The sequence below is a fragment of the Falco biarmicus genome, chromosome 3 (genome assembly GCF_023638135.1).
Source record: "Falco biarmicus isolate bFalBia1 chromosome 3, bFalBia1.pri, whole genome shotgun sequence".
NCBI lineage: Eukaryota > Metazoa > Chordata > Aves > Falconiformes > Falconidae > Falco > Falco biarmicus.
Window position 1 is genome coordinate 14,029,775 of NC_079290.1, and position 25,648 is coordinate 14,055,422.

The 25,648-nt window shown below is 65.3% G+C and overlaps 3 protein-coding genes across 6 annotated transcripts; 1 reads left to right on the forward strand and 2 right to left on the reverse strand.

The window, feature by feature from the left end:
* Positions 1-6: 6 nt before the first annotated feature.
* Positions 7-16,808, forward strand: SHARPIN (SHANK associated RH domain interactor). Of its 4 annotated transcripts, none has more exons than XM_056333115.1 (14): positions 7-132; positions 4,490-4,664; positions 5,367-5,477; positions 6,662-6,803; positions 9,578-9,668; positions 9,930-10,203; positions 10,571-10,695; positions 10,876-11,049; positions 14,898-15,058; positions 15,449-15,560; positions 15,634-15,813; positions 15,916-16,014; positions 16,113-16,256; positions 16,410-16,808. In XM_056333115.1, exons 1-14 carry the CDS (start codon positions 7-9, stop codon positions 16,488-16,490), a joined length of 1,995 nt encoding a protein of 664 aa, XP_056189090.1. In that variant the 3' UTR covers positions 16,491-16,808. The 4 variants fall into 4 exon arrangements, with proteins under 4 accessions (XP_056189090.1, XP_056189089.1, XP_056189091.1 ...); XM_056333114.1 differs by lacking the exon at positions 7-132 and adding an exon at positions 200-580; XM_056333116.1 differs by lacking the exon at positions 7-132 and adding an exon at positions 1,633-3,872.
* Positions 16,809-16,960: 152 nt separating this feature from the next.
* On the reverse strand, positions 16,961-19,503 carry LOC130146692 (cytochrome c1, heme protein, mitochondrial). Its single transcript, XM_056333124.1, has 7 exons — positions 19,347-19,503; positions 18,366-18,559; positions 18,146-18,272; positions 17,899-18,056; positions 17,618-17,778; positions 17,429-17,529; positions 16,961-17,286 (listed from the first exon to the last, which is right to left on the reverse strand). The coding sequence occupies exons 1-7, from the start codon at positions 19,428-19,430 to the stop codon at positions 17,182-17,184; spliced, it is 930 nt and encodes a 309-aa protein (XP_056189099.1). The 5' UTR covers positions 19,431-19,503; the 3' UTR covers positions 16,961-17,181.
* A 285-nt stretch (positions 19,504-19,788) lies between these two features.
* Positions 19,789-24,453, reverse strand: GPAA1 (glycosylphosphatidylinositol anchor attachment 1). The gene is made up of 13 exons (XM_056333128.1): positions 24,376-24,453; positions 24,004-24,103; positions 23,749-23,928; positions 23,549-23,660; positions 23,318-23,465; positions 22,926-23,027; positions 22,642-22,838; positions 21,727-21,923; positions 21,501-21,654; positions 21,322-21,405; positions 21,054-21,250; positions 20,796-20,966; positions 19,789-20,256 (listed from the first exon to the last, which is right to left on the reverse strand). The coding sequence occupies exons 2-13, from the start codon at positions 24,075-24,077 to the stop codon at positions 20,013-20,015; spliced, it is 1,860 nt and encodes a 619-aa protein (XP_056189103.1). The 5' UTR covers positions 24,078-24,103; positions 24,376-24,453; the 3' UTR covers positions 19,789-20,012.
* Positions 24,454-25,648: the final 1,195 nt, after the last annotated feature.

The following is a 25,648-nucleotide window of genomic DNA, read 5'->3' on the forward strand; positions in this document are numbered from 1 at the left end:
AGGCTGATGTCGCTCAGCACAGCGCGCCCGCCCTCCGCGGGAACAGGAGCGAGACCCCTCCCGCCGGCAGGAGCGCTCGGAGTTCTGATTGGCTGCCGCGGACAAAGACGGGGGGAGCGGCTGTCAATCACGGTAGGGGCGCGCCTGGCGCCCCCAGCTGGCCCGGGGGGACGCTGCGCCTGCGGGGGCGGGGTGGGGCGGGGATCGGACCGTCCGCTCCCGGAACGCGTGGCCACGGCGGCGCGTTTCCTGCCCGACCGGACCGTCCGCTCCCGGAACAGTCGGACACTGCTCGGGGTGGCGCTTCCCCCGCCCCGATTCCTGGCGGAAGTGGAGGGAGGCGGCGGTGGCGGTGATGGCTCTGCCCGGTGCCCCCGCCCCGGCCCCGGCCGCGGCCCCGGCGCCGCCGCCGCCGCCCACCGTGCTGATGGCGGTGCGGGCGGGGCTGGCGCAGCCCCCCCGCCTCCTGTCGCTGCCCGCCGCCGCCACGCTCCGCCTGCAGCTCAGCGTCGAACCGGCGGCCGGCGGGCAGCGCCGCTTCCGCCTGGGCTTGCGGCACCTGGAGGCGGGCGGCGGCGCGGTGAGACCGGGGGCCCCCACGATGGGGTGGGGGTGGGGACTGGGGGGTCGTCCCGCCCCCGGTGTCCGACTGCTTTCCCGGTGGGCAGCCCTCCAGTGCGGGGACATCCGGGGCTCCCCTACCCGGGCCTGGCGGATCGGGCCCGACGCCCGGGGGGGGAAACCGGTGGCGGGGGGCGGTGTTCCCAGGGCTGTGCCCCCTCCATGTCCCTCTGTCGATCCCTGCCCGGGGCTGCCCGCGTTCCCACCAGCCGCCAGAACCCCCCCATGTCCACACCACCCCTCCGTGTCCACCCCCCCATGCCCACAGCTGGAGGGGCTTCGGGAAGGAGCTGAGCTGCTGCCCCCTCCCCCCCCACCTGCTCCTGCCTGCACTGGCAGGGGGCTTCAGGGGGAGGGGGGCAGGGAGCTGGTTTCTGGGCATCTCCGCGGGGCTCCAGGCCCCCCAGGTTTTTGGCAGAGATCCTCTGTGCTGTGCCAAAGGGCTGCCGGCTGCCGCCGCTGCTCTGCTTCCCCCCAGCCTCCGTCCAGGCTGGGCGCTGGAGCTGGGGGGGGGGGGGGCAGGAGCGCTGGGGAGGCGAAGGGGATTGCTTGTGGGAGACGGGGGCTCTGAAGCCTCGCACGGGGTGTCTGCGCCGTGTCCCCCTGCTGCCCTCGCCTCCTTCATCCTGCTGCTGCACCACTTCTGTGTCATCCAGTGGTGGGGTGGTTTGCCAGGGGTGTAGGGGACTCACACCCACCTTCCAAGAGTAGCTGGTCTGGCCCCCTGCTATGGGTAGGGACAGGGACACCTCCCAGCAGACCAGGCTGCTCCCAGCCCCGTCCAGCCTGGCCTTGAGCTCCCAGGGATGGGGCACCCACAGCTGCTCTGGGCAGCCTGTGCCAGCACCTCGCTGCCCTCAGCGTAACAAATTTCTTCCTTGTGTCCACCCTACATCTCCCCCTTTCAGTTCAAAGCCGCCCCCCAGGTCCTGTCGCCCCAGGCCCTGCTAAAAAGCCCGTCCCCACCTTCCTACATCCCCTGTAGGCACCGAGTGGCCGCAGCCGGGTCTCCCCGCAGCCTCCTCTGCTCCGGGCTGAGCCCCCCCAGCTCTCCCAGCCTTTCTCCGCAGCAGAGGGCTTCCAGCCCTCGGACCAGCTCCGTGTCCCTCCCCCGGCCCCGCTCCAGCAGGTCCCTGCCTGGCTTGTGCTGGGGACCCCCGAGCTGGGCGCAGTGCTCCGGGGGGTCTCCCCAGAGCGGAGCAGAGGGGCAGAATCCCCTCCCTGGCCCTGCCGGCCACGCCGCTCAGGGTGCAGCCCAGGAGCCGGTTGGGTTTCTGGGCTGTGAGCGCACGTTGCCAGCTCGTGCCCCGTTTGTCACCTCCCCGGTCCTTCTCCACAGGGCTGCTCCCCCCGTCCCCCCCAGCCTGTGTTGGTACAGGGGGTACGGCCCCAACCCAGCGCAGGACCTTGCACTTGGCCCTGTTGAGCCTCACGAGGCTCCCACAGACGCACCCTTCCAGCCTGCCCAGGCCCCTGCCTCAGGAGCAGACCCACTCCTGGCTGATCTATCCCCGATAAGCTCAGCTCCAGGGGCCGCCACATGTGGGCTGAGACCTTTTCTCCTGCCTGACACACTAAGGCTGGGCCGTTCCACTGAGCCCCTGGTGCCTGCTGCCTTGCATTCAGTGCCTTTCCTCTCCCTGTGTGCTCCGGGTCCTGCTTTGTGCCACACTGGAAGTCTTCCCGCTCTGTGTCACCACTCCCAGTGCCGGGGAGGTGCTCTGGAACCAGGGGTGGAGGCAACGGTGCTGTCGCTCCCTGTCCAGTTATGCTTCCTGCCACCCTGACCCACGCTGGCTGCTCCGTCGTCGCCGCCATCGCTCCTGCAGTTAGCTTGAACCTGGGTTTCAGTTTCTGCTGGAGCGTGGCGGGGCTGCGGCACATGCCTGCCAGGCCATGGTTCAGCCCAGGAGGCGGGCGATGGCCTGAGCCAAGAGGCGGCCTGAAAGGGAAACGCAGAGTCCCTGGCAGGATCCCCACTCTCCTTCTCCCCTCTCAAGGTCAAAGCGCTGCGGGGAGTGGTGACACATGGCAGCTGAGCCGTCCTCCTCACCGGAGCACAGCGTCTGGCCCATTTGCCCTTGGGAGAAGCGTGCTGGCCCCGTTCTCATCCTGGCTCAGGCGTGGAGGGCAGCGCTGGGCCGGCCCTGGGTGGCAAATGGTGTCGGGGCAGCTGCTCAGCCCCACGGCAGCCTGAGTGCCGCCTGGCTGCTGGTGTCAAACCCGGCAGTGCCGCGCGTCCTCTTGGCCTCAGTTTGCCACCGTGGGATTAATGGGGCTGGCTGCCCGCCCACCCTGACCTGGCGTTACGGAAGGGCTCCGGCACGGGATCCCTGCCCGGGATCTGGCTGGCAGGCAGCTCCCACAGGGAAGGAGCCCAGGCTGTGCCTGCGGGAAGGGAGTCGGCTCTCGGGGCAGCCAGAGGAGCCTCTGCCGGCTCCAGGGAGCACTCAGCCCTCGGAGGGCTGTGAGCTGGGAGGGAGAAGAAGGGGGATGAAGTTGTAGGTCGGTTGTACTTCCAACTGGTACAGCTGCAGAGGCTGGAGGCAAGAGGCTCCTCATCCTCAGGAGAGGTTAAACAGCCAAAAATTCCCACCTGAGCACTGGGCTGATGGCTCAGCGGCTCCCAGATGTGCCTGTCGCCTGGGGCTCTGCAGCCCACCTACCTGCTCCCACCACCTCCCATGCCTTCCCTGGTACTCGCTGGGGATGGTGGCTGCTCCCCTGGGTGCCCCTTGGCACAACTGCAGGAGCTGGCAGCTCCAGACACCCAGTGAATCGAAATCTTCTTTTCCTGAGTGTTTTCCTAACGGCTTGGAGCTGGAAGCAGCAGGGGGGGGATGCAAGGCCACAGCTGACACGGCCACGTGTCAGGGACTTCTGGTTTGGGAGGTGGCCCTCACAAGGCTGTGTCCTAGGGTAGAAGTTTAAAATCGAATGAAGGAAACGAGCAGTTTCTCTCAAACTTCCTTCCAGCCCCCCATCTCCGTAGGGGCAGGCAGTGCTTGCCTGTTTCCTGGGTGGCTCTGCAGGGCCCGTCCCCGTGCCCCGGCTCCTCCCGAGCTGCCATTTTACCAGAAGCGGAATTGAAAGCTCTGATGTGAAGCCGAGACCGGTGTCAGCTGCGGGAGAAGCGGGTCTGGGGCACCCCGAGGATAGCCGGGTCTCCCTTGCGGAGGCTGGTCCTGGTCAGCGGAGAGCTGGCGGAGCCCATCTGTCTGCTGGGGGGACAGGGAAAGCTGAGCCCTGAGGTGCGTGTGTGTGGGGAAGGGTTTTCCCAAGGCTCGTTAAAGCAGGGAGGAACCGGCTTCCTCCGAGAACTGGTGTCATGGCAGCCCGACTCGTCTTGGATGTCTCCTGCGCTGTGGTTCTGGGAGAAGGGAAGAGGCGAGGGGTGTGGGCAGCCGGCAGAGATGGCCCTGCTTGTGCAGGGTGACCGGGGATGACCCAGCAAGTGCCAGGTCAATGGATACACACAGGTGGCAGCCCTCGGTGTTCTGTGGTGGCCTCTGGCCAGGGTGGAGGGTGTGAGACTGCAGGCTGCAGGGTGGCTGTTGAGCAGCGGTGGGGCTTGGCGGCAGCCCTGGGCACGGAGGGTCGGTGTTTCAGGCTGGGTTTGTGGCGCTGGGTGTGTGGTTTGGCACCCGGGGATGGAGAGTTGCGCTTGGCTTGGTGTGTGTGCCTGTCCATGCTTATCTCCTGGGAGGAGACCATGGTGGAGGTGAGGAGAGGGGCAGCTTGTGTCCCCAGGTCCTGGCTTGGATGCCGTGCTGGGGGGGTTGCCCCCTTGCCCGGTGTACCGTCTGCATGCGGTGTGTCCTCATCCTGGCTCCATTGTGGTGTGACCCTTTCGTCCTGCTTCCCCCAGAACATCGCCGAGTTCGACCTGAAGGATATCTCGTACAGGGTGAAGAGCCCCACTTGCCATGAGCTGGCGCTGCTCACCTCCTTGGATGAGCCCATGGTTTTTAACTTCGAGGAGGAGCGGGAGGCACAGAAGTGGTGGACGATCGTGAGCAGCTCTCTGCGGGAGGTGCAGAAAGGTCAGTGCAGGCAGGCGGCTGCCTGAGGGCTGGCAGGGACCCAGGGCATCTGCCTGCTGCCAGGAGGGTTCTGCCAGGCTTTTCTCAGCCCTGACAGCCAAGGTACCCAACTAGGAGGCAAGGCTGGGACTGGTCATGCTGCAAAATAATTCAGGTGTGCGATACCAGCTGCTCCCAGCTCCCCCGGTGCCGGGGCAGCATCTCAGCCCACTCCATCTCTGGGGCATTAACTCCTGCACATGGGGAGAGGAACGTTCAGAGTGTTCCTGCATGTGTTGGAGCATCTGAGGGAGCCCCAGGAGAAAGGAGGTGATGCAGGCAGTGACGTGGGAACAGGGATGACTGTCCCAGGTTGTGTGATCGAAGGAAAAGCAACACCAGGAGGGCCTGGGCAGCCAGAGGAGCATGGTACATCTTCGCTGCCCGTACCCCAGTGATCCTGGAAGCTCAGGGGAGCAGCGGCCAAAGGCTTTGCAGAGACGGTGGGCTGTTGGTGCTGCTCTCCAAGTGCTCTCGGCCCTTGGGATGTGGATTAAGGTCCCTGTTACCTTCATGTCGAGCAACCTTATGTAGCCCAGGGCTTCCTGGTGCATCTGCCCCCTGTGGTGAGAGTGTGGAGCCCCTTGGGGAGGGCAGTTGGTGGCAGTTGCTGCTCGGAGGGCTGGTGCTGCCCTGCTCTGATATATTCCTGGTTCCCCTCAGCCTTGGAGAGCACGCTGGAGTCTTATGCCTCATTTCTGTCCATGTCTGCAAGCGGTGCCTCTGCGAGTCAGGATCCAGATGATGCTTTTTGTTCGGAGCTTTCCAAGAAAGGTACATGATGGGGTAAGGTTTCTTGGCTCTTTTGGTATATCAGGAGTTGCCAACTCTCCACAGGAGTCAGGCTCAGACCCAGGTACAGCTGCTCCCCTGCCTGTGGCTGACAAGCTTTTTTATCGTTATATCATTTAGGTTGGAAAAGATTTAAGAATATCAAGTCCAACCACTAACTCAGCACTGCCAAGCCCACTGCTAAACCATGTCTCCAAGCACCACATCTGCATGTTTTTTAAACACCTCCAGGGATGGTGGCTCCACCATCTCCCTGGGCACTCTGCTCCAGTGCTTGACAACCCTTTCAGTGAAGAAATTTTTCCTAACATCCAATCTAAACCTCCCCTGGTGCAACTTGAGGCCATTTTCCTTCATCCTATCACTTCTTCCTTGGGAGAAGAGACCGATCCCACCTCGCTACAGCCCCCTGTCAGGTAGTTGTAGGGAGCGATCAGGTGCCCCCCCCGAGCCTCCTTTTCTCCAGGCTGAGCACCCCCAGCTACCCCAGCTGCCCTTCATCAGACCTGCGCTCCAGCCCTTCCTCAGCTCCGTTGCCCGTCTCTGGACACGCTCCAGCCCCCCCAGTGTCTGTCTTGCAGTCAGGGGCCCAAGACTGAACCCAGGATTCGAGGTGCGGCCCCACCAGCACCAACTATAAGGGGACAATCGCTGCCTGGTCCTGCTGGCCACAGTATTTCTGATGCAAGCCAGGATGGCTTCTTGGCCACCTGGCTACACTGCTCCAGCAGGACAGAAGCACGTGCCAAGGGTGGGCTGGGGGCTGTGTGTCCCGGGAGGTGGCTGTGGGCGTTTGGGTCAGCCAAGCTGTGCAGGAAGGGACAGAAGTAAGTTCCTGGTGGCCCCAAAAATTTCCCTCAGTGCTCTCAACTGCATGGCTGCGGCGCCACAGCTGCTGCTCCTGCCTCAGCTGCTCGCTGGCTGTGCAGCAAGCGTGTTTCCAAGGAGCCTTGTACAGAGCTCCTGCTGCCATTCTGCGCTGTTTCCACGCTGAACTGAACCAGAATTGCTGATTATAGATGTGAAGCTGTGGCACACACAGTCTCGGGTCCTTCTGGGCGCTGGCTTTGCCGGTGATGTGGGTGGCAGTGGTTGTGCCGTGCCCTGGGGAGGGTGTTTACAGACTGGCTACTGCTTTACGATTCTCCCTCTCCCCACTGCTGCAGAGGACCTGGCACTGAACCTCGCCCAGGCAATCGAGTACGGAGATGAGGAGGCGGCCTCGCAGTGTGCTGTGGCCCTGGCTCGCCAGCAAGCCACGCTCAGTATCCTCTGGAAGGAGACCAACTACCCCACGGATCATATCAGGTGAGCACCTCCGGCTATCACGTTCTCGGAGCCAACGTGAGCACGCCTCGTGTTCCTCTGCATCCCTGCCCCGGGTGGAGCCGTGGGCCCTGTGCCAGGGCTCCATGCTTCCCTGCAGGCAGCTGCCTGCTGTGCTGCGAACCTGGGGCTGTCCTGCCTGCCCAGCCAGCACCTGTCCCCTGCAGCTCTGCCCTTCTGCTGGACATTTGGGTCGCTTGCCCTGCGCTGTGTAGCCCTTGGGTCTGTCTTTTTTCATGTGTTTTTGCGTATAGCAGTGATGGTCCAGGGTGCCTGTGTGTCTGTCAGGGGCTGGCAGAGCCAGACCAGCCTCCTGCAGCTGCTGGAGCAGAGCTGCTCCATGAAATTTCCTCTGCCCTCAGTTGGGATCAGTCCTGGCAGGAGAGGGAAACATGCAGCTGATGCTGGGGAAGCCACAGCTTTCCTGGAAAATGTGGTATCCCGGGATTTGTACTTCTTCCCTAGCTCCCAGGAGGAAGGAGGGGCGGGGGATGCAGGGACAGGATGTTGGATGCTACCAGAAAAGCCAGGAATCCAGAGGGTGAGCCCATCTGAGCGACAGGGACCTGATCCCTTGGGGTCTTCAGGCTCAACTCGAACGCAGCTGTGCCGCTCTGCAGTGCGAAGGGACTGTCACCAGCTGCTGGGACAGCTTTCCCCCTGTCTGGGGGGCCTGAGGACCCCCCACCAGCAGCCTCCTTCGGTCCCTGCCACTCTCTGCCCAGGGACTGGCTCCAAAGGGTGCTGCCACATGCCACGCAGGTTTGTAAAAGGCCTCCAGGAATGTTAAAACACCAATTTTGCACCCCCACAGTGGTGGGCAGGGCCAGGCTGAGCAGATTCCGGGTAAACATCAGTAATTGTGGGGAGAGTTGTGGCTCACGGCCCTGCAGGGAGTCGGCGAGCCACAGGGCAGCCCGGCCGGTGTGCTGTGCCAGGAACACCAAAACACTTCCAACAAGCTTCCTTAGAAGCCTTCAAGAGGGAAAGCAACATGCCACGGAGCAGGAGGGAGCGTCCTTTGCATGGATAACCAGATGGTGGGTGGGAGACGGGGTCGGAATGGAGAGCGGAGGCGTCTGCAGAGACAGGGCTGTTCCAGGGAGACACAAATAACCTGGAAATGGCAATAAGCCATGAGGTCTGGTCTTAGACTGGACTCATGGCTCTAAGCACTGGAACTCAACGCTGATAAATGCGAAGTGGGGCAAACAGGAAGGGTGCTGGTGGGCCCACAGCAGCAAGCGGCCATGCGGCAGACCTGGAAACAAGTGCACACATTTCAGGCAGGGCCAGCAAGACCTGCAGTGTTTGGAGTTGTGGTGGGGTGACCCTGGCTGGGCATCGGGTGACCCTGACTGGGCACCAGGCACCCACCGAAGCTGCCCCATCACTCCCCTCCTCAGCTGGATGGGAGAGAGAAAAGAAAACGAAAGGCTCGTGGGTTGAGATGAGGACAGGGAGATCGCTCAGCAACTACCGTCACAGACAAAACAGACTCTACTTGGGGAAATTAATTTTTTACAGATCAAATCAAAGCAGGGTAGTGAGAAATAAAAATTATATCCTAAAACACATTCCTCCCACCCCTCCCTTCTTCCCAGGCTTAACCTCACTCCCCAGTTTCCCACCTCCTCCCCCCTCCCATGGGACACAGTCCTCCACTAGCTTCTCCAACCTGAGTCCTTCCCACGGGCTGTGCATCTCCACGACCTGCTCTGGCATGGGTCCCTTCCATGGGCTGCAGGGGGGGGATCTGCTCCCCCGTGGGCTCCATGGGCTGGGGGCACAGCCTGCCTCGGCGTGGGCTCCCCACGGGCTGCTGGGGAATCTCTGCTCCGGAACCTGGAGCCCGACCTGGGGTCTGCAGGGCTGCTGCTCTCACGTGTTCTCACTCCGCTCTCTGGCCACTGCTGTGCAGGTTTTTCGCCCCTTCTTAGTTCTGTTACCCCAGAGATACGTTATCGCTGTCGCTGATAACGGGCTCGTCGCGGTGGGTCCGTCTGTGAGCCGGCTGGTGTTGGCCCATCGGGCACGGGGGAAGCTTCCAGCAGCCTCCCACAGTAGCCTCCCACTACCAAAACCTTGCCACACAAAACCCCCTGCAGGAGTCGTTAGGAAAAGGTGAGGGGACAAATGGGAGTTTCCAGCCCTACCTGCCTGCTTCTTGGGAAATACTTGGGAAATCCAGCTTAGATTTTGTGCTTAGAGGCATGAAACACCTTTTGCAAGAGGTCCTTAAAAGGTTCAGACGGGTCTGAAGGAGAGGCAGCTGGCGGGGTGACACGGTTCTGTGAGGGACCAGCATGGAGAGAGGGACTAAGAGGCTCAGGAAATTAGGAAGCACCTGATTTAAAGTGAGTGAAAGGAAACACACAGTGAAAGTTATTGCCAAGGCTGCATGGAGGCTGCAAGGATACATAGGCTGGAAGAGAGGATAAACAAAATGAGGGAAAAACACGTTCCCCATGCGGTTCAGGATGCAACCCTCGGCAGGTGCGGGCCAGGAGCTGCTGGCAGAGGCAGGCAGGGTGAAGGCTGGGGGGTGCCTGTCCCAGTTTCCTGGGATGCAATCTGTGGATCACAGTTGGAAACCCAGTGGTAGACCTCACAGGACCCTTGCAATGGGCACCGCCTGCGGCGTTGGCTCTGCAGCTTGGAGCAGCAGGCTGAGCATGAGCAGCTGGTGCTGAGCGCGATGCCAGGACCCCACAATCCTGGCAGCCTTCCTCTCATAGCATCCATCTCTTCTCCAGCATGAAGGTCGGTGTGGAGGATGCAACATCTTCTGCAAGCATCATCATCAGGGTCCGCGCTCACACTACAATAGGAACACTCAAGCAGCAGGTACGGAGCGGTGTGAGCCCCCCGGCCTGGCTGGGAGATGGGAGCCCCGTGGTCCCTGCAGACCCCTGTTTAAATGCGTTTCCCTGCGGTATGGGAGCTGGGCTTTCCCAGCCACTTCTCCCTTTGTGGAGCTGGCTTTTCACTGGTTCTCCTGGCCCACCGACGTGTGCCAGCGTGGGGTCGGCCCCCGCCAAAATGCAGTGAGCAGCTGTGGGGAAGCTGTGGCTGTGGGTTCACCTCCAAGCTTCTCCTGCTGCCCAGGTCTTCCACGATTATGGGTTCCACCCCTTGGTTCAGCGCTGGATCATCGGGCAGTGCCTGTGTGTGGATGAACGGACCGTCTCCTCCTACGGCATCCGCAGGGATGGCGACATTGCGTTCCTCTACCTGCTCTCGGCGAAGATGGCCGAGCTCACCGAGGAGCGCTACGAGGAGGACCAGGCGCGGATCATGCTCAGATCCATCTCCTCACTGACTGACACCACTGAGGAACGGCAAAACGACAACACCCTGCCCAACACATCTCCAAAGAAAGGTCTGGCTCTCCGCCCTCCCCATGGCCACCGGTGGGGAGGGCAGCCCAGGTCCTGCCCTGGTCCCCGTGCCTTGCCGCAGCGTGGGGTGCCAGACCACGTGTGGCAGCGGAGCCCTGTGCTGTGAGCTGCTGGGCTCTGCGGGACCGGCAGTGGGCTCAGCGCCGTGGGCTGGCCCAGCTGCTGCCCATGGGCTGGGGCAGGGCCGGTCCCCAGGATCTGTGCTCCCTGCTTGGGGGCTGGTCTACCCTGGAGAGAAGGGGCCCCCCTGGCACAGTGCGGCACGCTTTCGGCCAGGCCTGGCTGCCTGGTCTGGTGCTGGTCCCTGGGCTGGTTGTAACGTCGCCCTTCCCCGGCGTCTCTCCCCAGACTGGGAGAACGAGGCCAGCAGGAAGATGGACATCGGTGAGATCAGCCAGCACTTGGACACGCTGCAGATCAACGACCTTTTCAGTGCCCAGCCTGCTGCCACGAGCCTGCCCTCCCCAGTGCAGGTACACGGCCTGTGGTGTGTCCCTGCCCTGTCACCCCCCTGCTCTGCCCCCAGGGTCCTCCCTTTCTCCCAGGCTGGGGGTGCTGGCGAAGGATGGGCGCTCCCTCCGCTTCCTGGCTCCCCCTTTCCCTCTCTCCAAAGCATTTTCTCTGGCTTCTACATCTCTCGCCTGTCCCTGCAGGTGGGCTGGTCGTGTCCAAAATGCACCTTCATCAACAAACCCACGCGGCCAGGCTGCGAGATGTGCAGCACAGACCGTCCTGAGGACTATGTGGTCCCTGGCAGCTACAAGCCAGACGAGACGGAGCTTTGGAGGATGCAGCAGGAGCAGGAGGGGATCCTACAGTACCAGCAGGTAAGGGGGCTTGCTGTCCACTGCGGGGAGACGCCGCGCTCCCCGCACCCTGTGCTCAAGGACAGACCCAGGGAGGGTCGGGCATCGGCAGGGTTTGGAGGTGTGGTGGGCACATGGATCCTGCCGCACTCTGGGAAACAGGCTGGGAAGGAGAGGGAGACACCCTGAGGGGCAGCACAGGGGGCTGTTGCAGCCCCCTTCCTCACCCTGCTGAGGGGCAGCTGCTGCCTGCCCGTGCACCTCGGGGACTGGCCGAGGTGCTGTGTCGTGAGCACTGCGTCTTCTGGCTGTGAAGAGATTTCCACGGCAGCGGCAGGGATCTGGCTGCTCTTGTTTGCCTGCGGCCATACAAAGGGCTGGCAGGGTCTGTGGCAGGGCAGGGATCTGTGACACTGCAGGCAAACCTTGGCAGGATGTGGCACCCCGGTCCTGCGGGTCCTCCTCTCACCTAGCTGCGCCGTGTGTGGTGGTGGCAGCCCCGTGCCGAGGAGCCGTCATGCTGCGCTTTCTCCTGTGTGCTGGAAGCTGTTTCCCATTTTGTAGAACCATGGCAGGGGGGCTCTGACAGGACCTCCCACCCCCAGTGTATGGCTGCGGGGGGAGCCCCAGCCCCCAGGTCAGGGTGCGCTGCAGGGCTCGGGGGGATCCTCTGTCTCAGCCACTGACCAAACCTTCTTTCTTTTTTCTTTTGTGCTGGGATCTCGCTAGGAAAAGGGAAGGAGAGAGGATGGCTCAGCTGCGCGCTGCGTCCTGGGCTCAGGTTCCTTGGATGACATCATCCACCTGTCCTCCGAATTCTGCTAGCCTGGCCCACCCGGACACCCTGTCCTGCCCCTCCGGCCAGGGCCCGGTGCCTGCCAGGACCCGGCGCCCACCAGCCCTGCCCTGACGTGCGCCCAGCGGCTGCCGCCGGGCCACCCCTTTGCTCAGACCCTAGAGTCGATGCGGGAATTTTCTGAGGGAGAAGAGCCAGTGGGGCCCTGGCTCAGCGCCGAGCTGCTGCTGCGGGGATGGTGCCGCTCGCTCTGGTGGCTCTGGGAGCGGGGGGCTGGCAGGGGAGCATGGTGGTCTGGGCCCCTCAGGACCCTGTGAGCACGGCAGCTCCCCGGTTAACTGTGTCCAGTGCCTGCTCCTCCTGCCTGTGATGCCAGCGGGGAGGGGGCACACCCTGACCCCCTGCTGCAGCATCAGAGGAGCCTCCTCCTACCAGCAGCCCAGCCCTCTCCACCATGCCAGGCCACAGCCCCTGCTGCCAGCTGGCTCTTGGCCGTGCCGCCGCTCTGCCCAGCGCCTGCCAGGCTCACGGGGAAGGGTCTGAGCCCCCTCTGGGGTAGGGATGCGGAGAGCTGAACGTGGTCGGCCCCGCTGCCACCTTCCTGCCGCCATCCTGTTCGTGAGGGCTTTTGTGAAGAGCCAGTGTGGCCAGGGGATGGCACCGTTGCCAGTGGTGCTCTGGAGGTCTCTGAGGCTCGGCGGGGGGGGGGGTGGGGGGGGTGGGGGCTGTGCTCAGGGGGTCTTAGGCTCGGGGGGGCTGTGCTCTGGGGCATCTCTGGGGGTCTCTGAGGCTCAGGGCATCTCGGGCCTGGGGTTTCTGCCTTGCTCTGTAGGCAGAGGGGCAGCATCATGGCAGAGCAACTTTGGGTGCTGGCAGGGGGTCACCGTCGGCAGGGCCCAACCCTGCGCCCTGCAGCCCCCCTCACGGGCACAAGCCCTTGCCAGGTCACTGGCCCTGCGGCACCCATGGGAATAAGCTGGGGGCTGCTGGCTGAAGTCTGGGTCTGGGGGTGCTCGGTGCCACGCTGCGCAAGCCCTGCGCTCCCCTCAGATCTGGCACCGGGACGGGCAGAGCTGCTCTGCCCAGACCAGTGTCCACATGGGCCCAGCAACGCGTGCGGTCATCGGCCAGGGTGCTCTGTGCCATGGGTCCCTCCAGCCACCAGCACCCTGGGTGGCCACGCATTTGGTTGTTTCGTGTTGCACGTTGTGCTGGAAATCTCATCCCACAGCCACGCAGGGCCAGGCTTGTCCTGGTGGGGAGCCACATGTTCCCAGGGCCAGGGCAGAAAGGTGGGACCCTCGGTTGGGCTCGGGCTCCTTGGGCCCTGATGGGGCCGTGGATGGATTCTTTCCCTCATTAAAGCCTTATCCCACCATCGCGGCTCTGCCGTCTTCTTGTGCCGCCGGCAGCTCTGTGGCGTGGGGGGTGTTCATGCAGTGAAGTGGACAAGCTTGAGAAGCAGGAACCTCAGCAGGGCCAAGTGCAAGGTCCTGCCCCTGGGTCGGGCCGTACCCCCTGTACCAACACAGGCTGGGGGGGACGGGGGGAGCAGCCCTGCGGGGAAGGACCGGGGAGGTGACAAACGGGGCAATGAGGGGCATGGCCAGCAGGAGTATCCAGAGGGGATTCTGCCCCTCTGCTCCGCTCTGGGGAGACCCCCGGGAGCACTGCGCCCAGCTCGGGGGTCCCCAGCACAAGCCAGGCAGGGACCTGCTGGAGCGGGGCCGGGGGAGGGACACGGAGCTGGTCCGAGGGCTGGAAGCCCTCTGCTGCGGAGAAAGGCTGCGAGAGCTGGGGGGGCTCAGCCCGGAGCAGAGGAGGCTGCGGGGAGACCTGGCTGCGGCCACTCGGTGCCTACAGGGGCTGTAGGAAGGTGGGGACGAGCTTTTTAGCAGGGCCTGGGGCGACAGGACCTGGGGGGCGGCTTTGAACTGAAAGGGGGAGATGTAGGGTGGACACAAGGAAGAAATTTGTTACTATGAGCACAGTGAGCCACCGACACAGGCTGCCTGGAGCAGGGATCGATGCCCCATCCCTGGAAACATTCAGGGCCAGGCTGGATGGGGCATAGTGAAAGGTGTCCCTGCCCACGGCAGGGGTCTTGGATGGCTGCTCTTGGAGGGTTCCCCCCACTCAAACCATGATGGTTCTGTGAAATGGAAGAGCAGCTGGCCGGCACTTCCTTGCAGGGTTGCACCAGAGCCAAGCCATCCTGAGCAGCCCACGCCAAAGCCGGCCCTCGGTGCTGCACCCTCACGGCTGCTGCTCTCGCCAGGGCAGGGCCGGTGCCAGGATGGCGCTGGGGCCCAGCGGGATGCCGTTGGCAGGGGTGTGGGGTGGGCTGGGGCCCCTTGGCAAAGTGGGGAGCCCTGCGCGGGTGATGCTCGGGAACGGGTTCATGACTGCGGTGATGGTGAAGCACCGGTGTGGTGTGAAGTGTCACCAGCGCCCGAGCTCTGGCAGACTCTGCACCCGGGGAGCAGGGGCCATGTGTGGGTGATCGGGGGCGCTGCCTTTTGTACCGGCCTCCGCAACATGCACAGAAAACCACAGGCTTTAAAATATAATATAGTGCCCCCTAAACAGCCACACTGACCCTCAGGGAGTGCTGGGACCCCAGCAGCTGCTTGGGCTTGGTGCTCGCATCCCTCGGCTGCATGGGGACAGGGAAATGCCGGGGAACATCTCGGTGCCGGGTCTCACCACAGTACGTCCACCAGCAGCTGCCCCCCACTCTGCTTCCCTTTCCTTGGGGGAGTGTGTCCCTGCAAATCCAGACACAAACCCTGAACACAGCTGTTCCTCCTGGCTCCCGAAGCTGTGGAGGACTTTGGACAAGTGTCCCCAGTCCCTTGGGTGGTGGCTATGAGGGTTGTGGGAGGCGTGGAGCCGTGCCAGCTTCCCTGACCAGGCTTCTTCACCGCCGGTGGGTCAGAGCCAGAGATGTCCCCTCCAGTCGGGCACCCTGGGCTCTGGCTCAGGAGCCACCCCCTGGGGTGGGAGGGGGGCTTGCAGGGGCAGGTGGCAGCACTGGGGCTGGGGGCTGACCGGGACTGTTCCTCACCGGCAGGCACTGGAGGCCGAGCGGCTGAAGAACTTCCAGCAGCTGCTGCAGCTGGAGGAGGAGGTGCTGGTGCCCAACCAGGAGGTGCTGGAGTGCCGCATCTGCTACCAGCAGGTCCCCCCCGGCGAGGGGGTGCTGCTGCGCGAGTGCCTGCACAACTTCTGCAGGTAACACCTGATGGAGCCGCCTGGTGTCTACAAGCCCCCCCCCCCCAATCAGCGTGGTGACTGGCCCTGAGAGACCCCTGCCATTGTGGTGACCGGCCCCTAGCCCCCGTCATTGCGGTGACCGGCAGTGACCAGCCCCGAGACCCCTGCCATCGTGGTGACCAGCCCAGAGGCCCCTGCCATCACTGTGACTGACCCTGGGACCCCTGCCATCACTGTGACCAGCCCAGAGACCCCTGCCATCACTGTGACTGACCCTGGGACCCCTGCCATCACTTTGACTGGCTCAGAGACCCCTCCCATCACTGTGACCAGCCCCTAGCCCCCTTCCATCACAGTGACTGGCCCAAGACCCCCATCATGGTGGTGACAGGGCGCCTGTTCCTGCAGGGAGTGCCTGCGCCAGGTGATCAACTACAGCGAGGAACCAGAGGTGGCCTGTCCCTTCCGTGACGACTCCTACGCCTGCAGCAGCCACCTCCAGGAGCGGGAGATCCGGGCGGTGAGTGCATGCCAGGTCAGCGGAGGAGGAGGGAGGTTGGGGCCGCATCCTGACCCTGCCCGTGCCCACGCAGCTGGTGTCACCGGACGAGTACCGGCGGTTCCTGGAGAGAGGCCTGATGCTGGCGGAGCGGCGCAGCCCCAACAGCTTCCACTGCAAGACCACCGACTGCCGCGGCTGGTGCATCTACGAGGATTCGGTGAACGAGTTCCGCTGCCCCGTCTGCCAGGCCCTCAACTGCCTGCTGTGCAAGGTGAGCCGCCATCGCGCTGCTCCAGCCTTCGGCATCGCGAGGGGGCTTGGGGGGGGGGGGGGGGGCGGCAGTGCTGAACGGTGCTGTCTCTGCACCCCCCAGGCCATCCATGAAGGGAAGAACTGCCGCCAGTACCAGGATGACCTGCGGCTCCAGGCACAGAACGACTCGGCTGCCCGGCAGACCAACGACATGCTGCAGGTGGGAGTCCCGTGGGGGGGGGCAGTGGGGAGGGGGGGGGCTGGAGCGTGTCCCCGTGTCCCTGACGGCTCTCTCTCTTCCCCCCCGCCTCCCTGCAGACCCTGGTGCAGATCGGGGAGGCCATGCATTGCCCCACCTGCTTCATCATCGTCCAGAAGAAGGACGGCTGCGACTGGATCCGCTGCACCGTCTGCCAGACCGAGATCTGTTGGGTGACCAAGGGGCCGCGCTGGGGGCCTGGGGTGAGCAATCCTGGGGGGCAGGAGGGACCCCCCTGGCTCCCCACAGCTGGGGTGGGGGCTGAGTGACCCCACGGGGCCCTGGCCCACACTCCAGTGACAGCAGAGCTGGCCCTGCAGTGAGCTCCCACCCCTGACCCATGTGTCCCCCACCAGGGTCCCGGGGACACCAGTGGTGGCTGTCGCTGCAACATCAACGGACAGAGGTGCCACCCCCGGTGCCAAAACTGCCACTGAGCCCTCACCTGGCTCAGCCCCGTGGGGACGGGGACCCACCGGAGGCATTCGGCACCAGGAGCTGCTCTCCTCACGCCAAGGGATGGCCCAGCTGGAGTTGGAGCCCAAGCAGGACCCGGAGACGTTCATGGTCACAGGGCAAAGCTGCGTCCCACAGCCATGGAAGGAGAGAGGATGGACATGGGGCAGGGAGGTGTGTGTGGGGGGAGCCCTGCATTGCGGGGGCTTCATGGAGCCTCTGCTGGCAGCAAACCTCCCCCCCCCCAGAGGGGACTGGTGCGGCACTGGCCGTCCCAATAAAGCCATCTACATGCCACAGCCTTGCTGCTGCAGTGGGGGCGCCTGACAATTCAGCCCCCTCCAGAAGGGAGCGATGGGGATCAGTCCTTCAACGAGCCCACGACCCCATCCCGAGGGGCCGCAGCCGGTGCGGGGAGAGACGCGGCACAGGCAGGCACCACGCCATGCTCTCCCCTTGAATGAGATTTTATTTCTGTGTCCCCAGCCCCTCCGAGTGCAGGTGCTGCCCGCGCCGCGGTGGGCGAGCAGCGGTGCCTGGCTGGGGCCGAGGGCCGTGTTAAATAAGGAGCCACAGTGGGGGCACGCGCTGCCAGCTGTGCCCCACCGCAGCCCAGGGGTTGTGCGTGGCCCAGGTGGTGCAGCTGGGGTGGGGGGCACCCCGCTTTGCCCCCTACTTGGGGGGCCGGTAGACCATTTTCCTGCTCTTCAGCACAGACCATTTGTGGCGTTTCATGTAGTAGAGGAGGCAGCTGAGGAGCCCCGAGATCATCAGCATCTGGGGGAGGGAAGGAGTCACGCTGTGCCCCATGGAGCCACCACCCCTGGGGAAGGCCTTTGGGCACCGCGGAGGGGGGCACTGCTGCCCTCCCCCCAGGTGCTCCCGCCACCCCCACGCAGCCCCCAGGGCAGACACCCACCTTCAAACCCATCCGTTTGCGGTGGTCGTGCTCTGGCTCTGCTGCCCACCGCAGGAACGTGCAGACGTCCTTGGCGATCTGTGACATGGTGGCCGGCGTGCCTGCGGGCAGTGCCAGGGCGGGGGCTGAGCACCCCGGGAACCAGCACCCCCACGGGACAGCACTGCGCCGGCCCCCAACCCCTCTTACCATCATCATATTCCAAAATTTCATTGTAGATTGGGGGGGCCATGCCGATGGCCTGGCCCGGGAAGTATGGGTTGTAGTGCAGCCCCTCCCGCACTGTCACGCCGGCTGGGGGGTCGCAATAGCCGGTGAGGAGAGAGAACACGTAGTCCTCGCCCCCGTGCCTGCGGTGGGGAGAGGCGGGGGTCAGCCCCAGACTGCAGAGAACCCCAGGGCAGCAAGGCCGGGGTCCCCAAGCTCTGTGTGGGTCCAGGACCCACCAAACCACCTCCCTGGCCCCTTACCGGGCGTTGACGATGTAGCTGAGGTCAGGGGGCAGCGCCCCATTGTTGGCAGCTCGTGCCGCCTCGGGGTTGGGATAAGGTTTGGGAAAATAGTCGGAGATTTTGCCGGGACGCATAAACATCTCCCCGTTCTCATCCGGGCCGTCCATCACCTCCACCTGCATGGCAACGGAGGGAGAAGAGCCCTGAGCCAGGGGGGTACCAGGCACAGTGGGGCTGTCCTGTCCCATCCCGGTGGGGCACCCACCTCCTCGGCCAGCGCCTTGGCCTCCGCCTCGGTGTGTGTGACGCCGATGAGGTTGCGGAAGGCCACGTACTCCAAGCTGTGACAAGCGGAGCACACCTGCTTGTACACCTGGAACCCGCGGCGCACGCTGGACGAAGAAGAGGAGGTGATGGTCCCCGATCCCCACTGAGGCTCCCCATGACCCCCCCCCCCCCCATGTCCCACCAGCCCCCGCTGGTACCTGCCGTGGTCAAGGGCAGCCAACGGGCTGCTGTGGCTCCAGGGGAAGCTGGGCGGGTGCATCTCCAGCTCGCCGGCGTCCACGGCCGAGCGCAGGGCCAGGGCCAGGCCCCCTCCGCCCGCCGCCAGCAGCCCCAGCGCCGACAGGGCCACCTTGCCCCCGCGGGACAGCCCAGCGAAGGAGGACATGGTGGCCTGGTGGGGGGGCACAGCCATCAGTGGGGCAGGAGGGACTGGGTAGCACTGGGAAGCTGGGTGCAATGGCACTGGGTGGGGATGGGGGGGAGCTGGGCAGGGATGGGGGGCACACCCGGGGCACTGGGCAGGGGTGTGGGGGAACTGGGGGCACTGGGCAGGGGTGGGGGAGAACTGGGCAGGGATGTGAGGCACACCCGGGGCACTGGGCAGGGGTGTGGGGGAACTGGGGGCACTGGGCAGGGATGGGGGGGCACACCCGGGGCACTGGGCAGGGGTGGGGGAGAACTGGGCAGGGGTGTGGGGGAACTGGGGGCACTGGGCTGGGATGGGGGAGAACTGGGCAGGGATGTGAGGCACACCCGGGGCACTGGGCAGGGATTGGGCAGGGGTGGAGCTGGGCAGGGATGGGCGGAACTGGGGACACCGGGCAGGGATGGGGGGGGAGCTGGGCAGGAATGAGGGGGTGACGACAGGGTCCACCGGCCAGAGACGGGGGTTTTGGGTGGAGGGAGCCGCGGGCACCGGGCAGGACCAGAGCGGGCAAGCAGCCACACCGGGCCGCGCCGGGCGGGGAACCGAGCAGGGCAGGAGGGAGAAACCAGCGGCACCGGGCACGGCCGGGACACACGGGGCCGGGCCGGGGGGGGTGTGGGAACCGGGGGCACCGGCACGGCCGGGACACAGGGGGCGGGGGGAGGGGAACCGGGGCCCCGGTGGCGGCAGCCTCCGCCCCCGCCGGTGCCGCCCCCGGTGACCTTCAGTGCGGCGCGGGGCCGGGGCTCACCGGGGCGGGCGCAGTCCGGGCCCGCGGCAGCAGGAGGCGCCCGTAGGGCCGCAGCGGGAGGCTCCGCACCGCCACCGCCGCCATCGCTCCGCTCCTCCCGGCGGCCGCCGCGCCGAGGTCGAGGGGACGCGGAGGCCCCGTCCCGGACGTGACGTCCCCGCCCTGACGTCACACGCCAGCGGAACCGACGTCAGGGTCCCCCCTCCCTCCCCGCCCCCCCCCCCCGGTGTCCACCAGATCGGCTCCGGTTGGATCTTTGATCCGCCTTTATTGAGCAGCACCGCGCGGCGGGACCCCCCGTACGGGGCGGGCACAGACAACCCCCCGGCACAGCCCCCCCGTACAGCCCCGCGTGACCCCCCTGTACGGACTGGGGAGAGACCCCCCCACTGTGCACCCCGTGCCAGGCCCCCCCAGGCACAGACCCCCCCATATGGGCCAGGCCAGGACCCCCCGGTACAGACCAGGGAGCCCCCAACCCCCCCACTACAGACCAGGCACCCCTACCCCCCCATTCACACGGGGGGGGGGCCGCAGACTCGAGGCGGGGGGTCCCCCCTGGGGCAGGACCCGCTGCCGCCCCGTGGGGGGACTTGGCTGGGGCTGGTGTCCCTGTCCCATGGGGATGGGGACATCCCTCCCGGCCCATCCATGCGCAGGGGCCTGTCACTTCCAGAAGAGAACGTTCCAGAAGAGCAGCCAGCAGGGGTAGGCGCAGAGGGCGAGGAAGGGGAAGAGCAGGGAGCCGTAGAGGTGGTGCTGGAGCAGCCCCTCGGCCACGGCCGCCAGGAAGAGCTGCCAGCCCTCTGCCACCGCCGCCGGCGCCTCCACCAGCTCCCGCTGCAGGAAGATGCCCAGCAGCAGCGTCACGGCCGGCGTGGCCAGCACCAGCAGCGCTGCCAGCAGCACCCTGCAGGCGAGAAGCACAGTCAGCCGCTGCAGGGCCCGGAGAGAGACCCCCGGTGACCCCCCGCAACCCCACACCACCGGGAGAGACCCCCAGCGCATCCCCACACCATGGGGAGACACCCCTGGTATCCCCCCATATCCCAGGGAGAACCCCCAGTGTCCCCCACCCTGGGAAGAGCCCCTGGTGACCCCTGGCATCCCTGCACCCCAGGGAGAGAGCCCCCCAGCACCCCCTCATAACGCAGGGGGAACCCCCAGCATGCTCACCCCAGGGAGAGAGCCCCCAGTGACCCCCCAACATCCCCACTGTGGGGAGACCCCCCAGCATCCACCCCACATTTCAGGGAGATCCCCCCCAGCACCCTCACACCTCAGGGACAGCCCCCCCCCAGCATCCTCACCCACCCCAGGGAGAGCCCCTGGAGTCCCCCCGACCCTGGGGAGAGCCCCTGGTGACCCCTAGCATTGCCCCATCCCAGGGAGAGCCCCCCAGCATCCCCCCCACTGGAGAGGGGGTCCCGGCCCCATGCCCCCCCTCACTTGGGGCCAGTGGGCTGGACGGCGGCAGCGGCGGGCACCATGGTGGCGGCCAGGAGGAAGCCGAGGGAGAAGTTGAGAAGGGCGAGGCAGCCCAGCTGCACGGCCAGGTACAGCAGTGCCAGCAGCTTCAGCGTCATCCAGCCCCGGTCACTGCCACCACCTGCCAGCACCCTGCGGAGACCAAGGGGGATGCTCAGCCCCATGGCCATGGAGGACAGCACCCCACAGACACCCCAGCGAGCCCCCCAGCCCCAGCACCTGTGGGTGTTGTGGGGCAGGGCCATGCCAGCCACGTAGATGGCGATGACAGTGAGCACCACGGCCTCCGACTCAGAGACGGGGAAGTGCTGGGTGGCCACACGCTGCCCCAGCACCGGCAAGAAGTAGAGAGCGAGGCCCGCGGCATGGCAGATGAGCACCGGTGGCACCAGCGCCAGAAGGCCGGGCCGGGCCTCCTGCGGAAAGCCGGTGGTGATGAGGATGGTGGGACTGGGGAGGGGTCTGCGGGGAGGGGAAGGGTCCTGACCTCCCCAGCCGCGTGGTCGCCGTCCCAGAGGCGCTCAGCGCTGCCCGTCTCACACTTGCTCAGCTTCATCCAGAGGTCCAGGGCGTGGGAGTGGTCAGGGAAAGGAGCGGAGCGGGTTTGGCCACCCCTTGCCCACCTCCTGGACCCCTAAGTCCCCCCTGCTTTGCCCAAAAGGATATCTTGAGGACGAGGACAAGGATGAGGAAGCCGAAGGCTGGCATGTAGACACCAATGGAGACGAAGCGGGACAGGGAGGGCAGGAGGTAGAAGAAGTAGGACTGGTGCAGCCGCTCCAGCAGATTGTTGAGCTTCCGAAACATCCCCTCCAGTGTCCTGCAGGCACCGGGCATGGTGAGCCGGGGGCAAAACTGCCCCCCAGAGCCCTCCCCACAGCCCCGCACTCACTTGCCCACGGTGGTCATGTCGTACTTGTACTGTCGGAAGCTATTGATGCCACGGAGGGTGATGGCTTCGATGCGGTAGCGGAGGAAGAGGCCGTGGTCACCACGGGGCCACCCCGACGCCTGGGCTAGCACCATCAGCAGCAGCGTCTGCAGGCTGTGGGCATAAGCAGGCAGCGAGTCCCAGTCCGAGCGTGGCAGCTGCGAGGGTCACAGAACCATGGAATTGTTTAGGTGAGAAATGACTGTTCAGATCATTACATCCAACCGTTCACCCAGCACTGCCAAGCCCAACCACTAAACCACGTCCCTAAGCACCACATCTATGTGTCTTTTTAAACACCTCCAGGGATGGTGGCTCCACCACCTCCCTGGGCAGCCTGTTCCAGTGCTGGACGACCCTTTCGGTGAAGGAACTTTTCCCAGTACCCAATCTAAACCTCCCCTGGCGCAGCCTGAGGCCGTTCCCTCCTGTCCTGTTGCTCGTTATCTGGGTGAAGAGACCGACCCCACCTCGCTACAGCCCCCCTGCAGGCTGTAGGGAGCGATCAGGTCCCCCCTGAGCCCCCACCTCTCCAGGCTGAGCACCCCCAGCTCCCCCTCACCAGCCTTGTGCCTCAGCCCCTTCCCCAGCCCTGTTGCCTGTCTCTGGACACGCTCCAGCCCCTCTACATCCCCCCTGGGGTGAGTGGCCCAAGAATGAACCCAGGATTTGAGCTGTGGCCTCACCAGCACTGAGTACAGGGGGACAACTGCTGCCCTGGTCCTGCTGACCGTGCTGTTGCTGACAGAAGCCAGGATGCCGCTGGCCACCTGGGCAAACTGCTCCCGCAGGAGAAAAGCCCCTGCCAAGGGCAGGCTGGGGGCTGTGTGTCCCAGCAGGTGGCCATGGACAGGGGTTGGCCCCAGCTGGGCTCACCTTGCCCTGGATGGTGCAGAGCAGCCCATTCTTCTGGCAGAAGGCATGGAAGAGATTGAGCAGATCCAGGTTGGGCAGCTGCCCGTTCAGCCCCTCCACTGCCACGTCAAAACTGGTCACCACGTCGCTGCTCAGCTCCAGTGAAATGGCCGCCTGGATGGCCCCGGCCCGGCCCAGCGTCCCCGAGGACCGCATCTCTGCAAGCACCGCACCGCGTCAGTGCCACTGCCAGCCCCTTGGCATGGCCAGGGAATGGCCGTGGCACCCCCAAGCACCCGTCTCACCAGTGACATTGACATCATGGTAGGCCTCCAGCCAGGCCTCCATGCCCAGCAGGTCATGCTCGTTCACGAGGAAGATGATGTCCTTCGCCCAGTAGATCTGGCCTGAAGGGAAGGGGTGGCTGCGGCACCACGGTCCCTGCCCCGGCATAGCCCCAGCGGAGCTCGGTCCCTGCCCCGGCAAAGCCTGGCACAGCCCCAGTAGGACCCACTCCCCTTGCTGCCCCCCAGAAAAGCCAGGGTGCCCCGGGGCAGTGGGCAGGTGGGTACCTGGTGCTCCCATCCCTCACATCCCCACCAGGGAAGGATCTGCCAGGGAGCAGGGATTGGGACACTCAGCATCCCAGGGGACACCCCCCCCGGCTCCCAGACCCCCTGCCAACACTGGGACTGACCTCGGAAGTAGGAGGCGAGGGCCAGCATCAGCCCCACGGCCTGGTTGTTGTGGGGCCCCTCACTGCAGGGCACGCTCAGCACCAGCGACTCGGTGCTGGCGGCACGCGGCGCCCGCAGGATGCCGTACACGTTAGTGCCCTTCACCATCTGCCGAAGGAATGGGAGGGCTGGGGGTGTGCCCCGGGATGGGGGGGCGGTAGTTTTGGGATGGAGGGGCACCGGGTACGTACGTATCGCTCACGGGTCTCATCGGGGAAAGGCAGCGTGCGGGAGAAGGGTTGCCGATGCACCTCCAGCCCCAGGTTCCACATGGTTTTCTCCAGCCAGGCCACCGGCATCCCCCTGGGAAGCAGGAGAGGTGGGATGGAGCCCCTCCAACCCTACCTCTGCCCACGGCACCCCCCCAAAATGAGCTGCACCCTGCTCTCACCCCGCTTTCTTCTTGTGCCCGGCAAACTCCCGGCCATAGGAGAGGGCCCGCTCACCGAAAACAAACTGCTCCTCCACCATGGTGGAGCCCATGGCGTTCTCCGACATGTAGGTGCGGGGGGCGAGAGGCTGGAAGGCCAAGGCCAGGAACCAGCCCAGCCCAGCCACGTAGCTCAGGGTGCTGCAGGAGGAGAGACGGGGCCTCAGGGGTGGGAGGTCACCGCCTGGCAGCCCCCCCGAGCCCCCCAGCACTCACCAGAGCGGGGTGTTGAGGCGCAGGATGAGGCGGGAGAGCGCCCGCCGGCAGTGGGGGTCCGACAGCAGCCCCATGGCAGGGGGGTGCTGAGCTCCGGCTGCTGGGGGGAGGGGGCGGGGGGAAAGGTGGGGTGCCCACCAGCACTGAGGGTGCCCATGGATCAACCTGGGCCCCCTCCTCAGGCACCCACAGCCCCACATGCCCCCCATGGCTCTGTCTCTGCCCCCCACACACCCCACGGGCCCCACCCCTGCCCCACACCACTCACCCGACACCCCACACAGCCCCTTACCTGCCCCACACGTACCCCACAGCCCCGTCCGTGCCCCACACGCACCCCCCGCGCTGCCCGCCAGCCCGCGGCCCCCCCACCTCTCGGTCCCACCGCCCGGCCAGGCCGCTCAATCGCGGCTGCACGGGCCAGGCCGACGGGCGGAGCCCAGAGACATCGATGGGCACCGCCCGCCCCGCGCTGCGCATGCGCCGGCCGGGCCGTGTGGGTGTGCGAAGGGCTGTGTGAGGGCAGCAGGTGTGCAAATAGGCCGGGCGGGTGTGCAAAGGGCTGTGTGAGGGCAGCAGGTGTGCAAATAGGCCGGGCGGGTGTGCAAAGGGCTCTGTGAGGGCAGCAGGTGTGCAAATAGGCCGGGCGGGTGTGCAAAGGGCTGTGCAGGGGCAGCAGGTGTGCAAATAGGCCGGGCAGGTGTGCAAAGGGCTGTGTGAGGGCAGCAGGTGTGCAAATAGGCCGGGTGGGTGTGCAAAGGGCTCTGTGAGGGCAGCAGGTGTGCAAATAGGCCGGGCGGGTGTGCAAAGGGCTCTGTGAGGGCAGCAGGTGTGCAAATAGGCCGGGTGGGTGTGCAAAGGGCTGTGTGAGGGCAGCGGGTGTGCAAATAGGCCGGGCGGGTGTGCAAAGGGCTGTGTGAGGGCAGCGGGTGTGCAAATAGGCCGTGCGGGTGTGCAAAGGGCTGTGCAGGGGCAGCAGGTGTGCAAATAGGCCGGGCGGGTGTGCAAAGGGCTGTGTGAGGGCAGCGGGTGTGCAAATAGGCCGGGTGGGTGTGCAAAGGGCTGTGCAGGGGCAGCAGGTGTGCAAATAGGCCGGGCAGGTGTGCAAAGGGCTCTGTGAGGGCAGCGGGTGTGCAAATAGGCCGGGTGGGTGTGCAAAGGGCTCTGTGAGGGCAGCAGGTGTGCAAATAGGCCGGGCAGGTGTGCAAAGGGCTCTGTGAGGGCAGCAGGTGTGCAAATAGGCCAGGCGGGTGTGCAAAGGGCTGTGTGAGGGCAGCGGGTGTGCAAATAGGCCGGGCAGGTGTGCAAAGGGCTGTGTGAGGGCATCGGGTGTGCAAATAGGCCGGGCAGGTGTGCAAAGGGCTGTGCAGGGGCAGCAGGTGTGCAAATAGGCCGGGCAGGTGTGCAAAGGGCTCTGTGAGGGCAGCAGGTGTGCAAATAGGCCGGGCAGGTGTGCAAAGGGCTCTGTGAGGGCAGCAGGTGTGCAAATAGGCCGGGCAGGTGTGCAAAGGGCTCTGTGAGGGCAGCAGGTGTGCAAATAGGCCGGGCAGGTGTGCAAAGGGCTCTGTGAGGGCAGCGGGTGTGCAAAGGGCCGGGCAGGTGTGCAAAGGGCTCTGTGAGGGCAGCGGGGTGTGCAAATAGGCTG

Excerpts from the sequence above, each read along its gene's own strand:
- SHARPIN (XM_056333113.1), top strand. The coding sequence starts at position 4,064 with ATGACCCAGCAAGTGCCAGGTCAATGGATACACACAGGTGGCAGCCCT. Across the intron at positions 15,814-15,915 it reads TCAACTGCCTGCTGTGCAAG|GCCATCCATGAAGGGAAGAA; the intron begins GTGAGCCGCCAT and ends TGCACCCCCCAG. Across the intron at positions 16,257-16,409 it reads GGCCGCGCTGGGGGCCTGGG|GGTCCCGGGGACACCAGTGG; the intron begins GTGAGCAATCCT and ends GTCCCCCACCAG.
- LOC130146692 (XM_056333124.1), bottom strand. The coding sequence starts at position 19,430 with ATGGCGGCGGTGGCGGTGCGGAGCCTCCCGCTGCGGCCCTACGGGCGC. Across the intron at positions 18,273-18,365 it reads GCTGCCCTTGACCACGGCAG|CGTGCGCCGCGGGTTCCAGG; the intron begins GTACCAGCGGGG and ends TTCTTCGTCCAG. Across the intron at positions 17,779-17,898 it reads AGCTACATCGTCAACGCCCG|GCACGGGGGCGAGGACTACG; the intron begins GTAAGGGGCCAG and ends TCCCCACCGCAG.
- GPAA1 (XM_056333128.1), bottom strand. The coding sequence starts at position 24,077 with ATGGGGCTGCTGTCGGACCCCCACTGCCGGCGGGCGCTCTCCCGCCTC. Across the intron at positions 22,839-22,925 it reads CCATGATGTCAATGTCACTG|AGATGCGGTCCTCGGGGACG; the intron begins GTGAGACGGGTG and ends CGGTGCTTGCAG. Across the intron at positions 21,924-22,641 it reads TCTGCACCATCCAGGGCAAG|CTGCCACGCTCGGACTGGGA; the intron begins GTGAGCCCAGCT and ends TGACCCTCGCAG.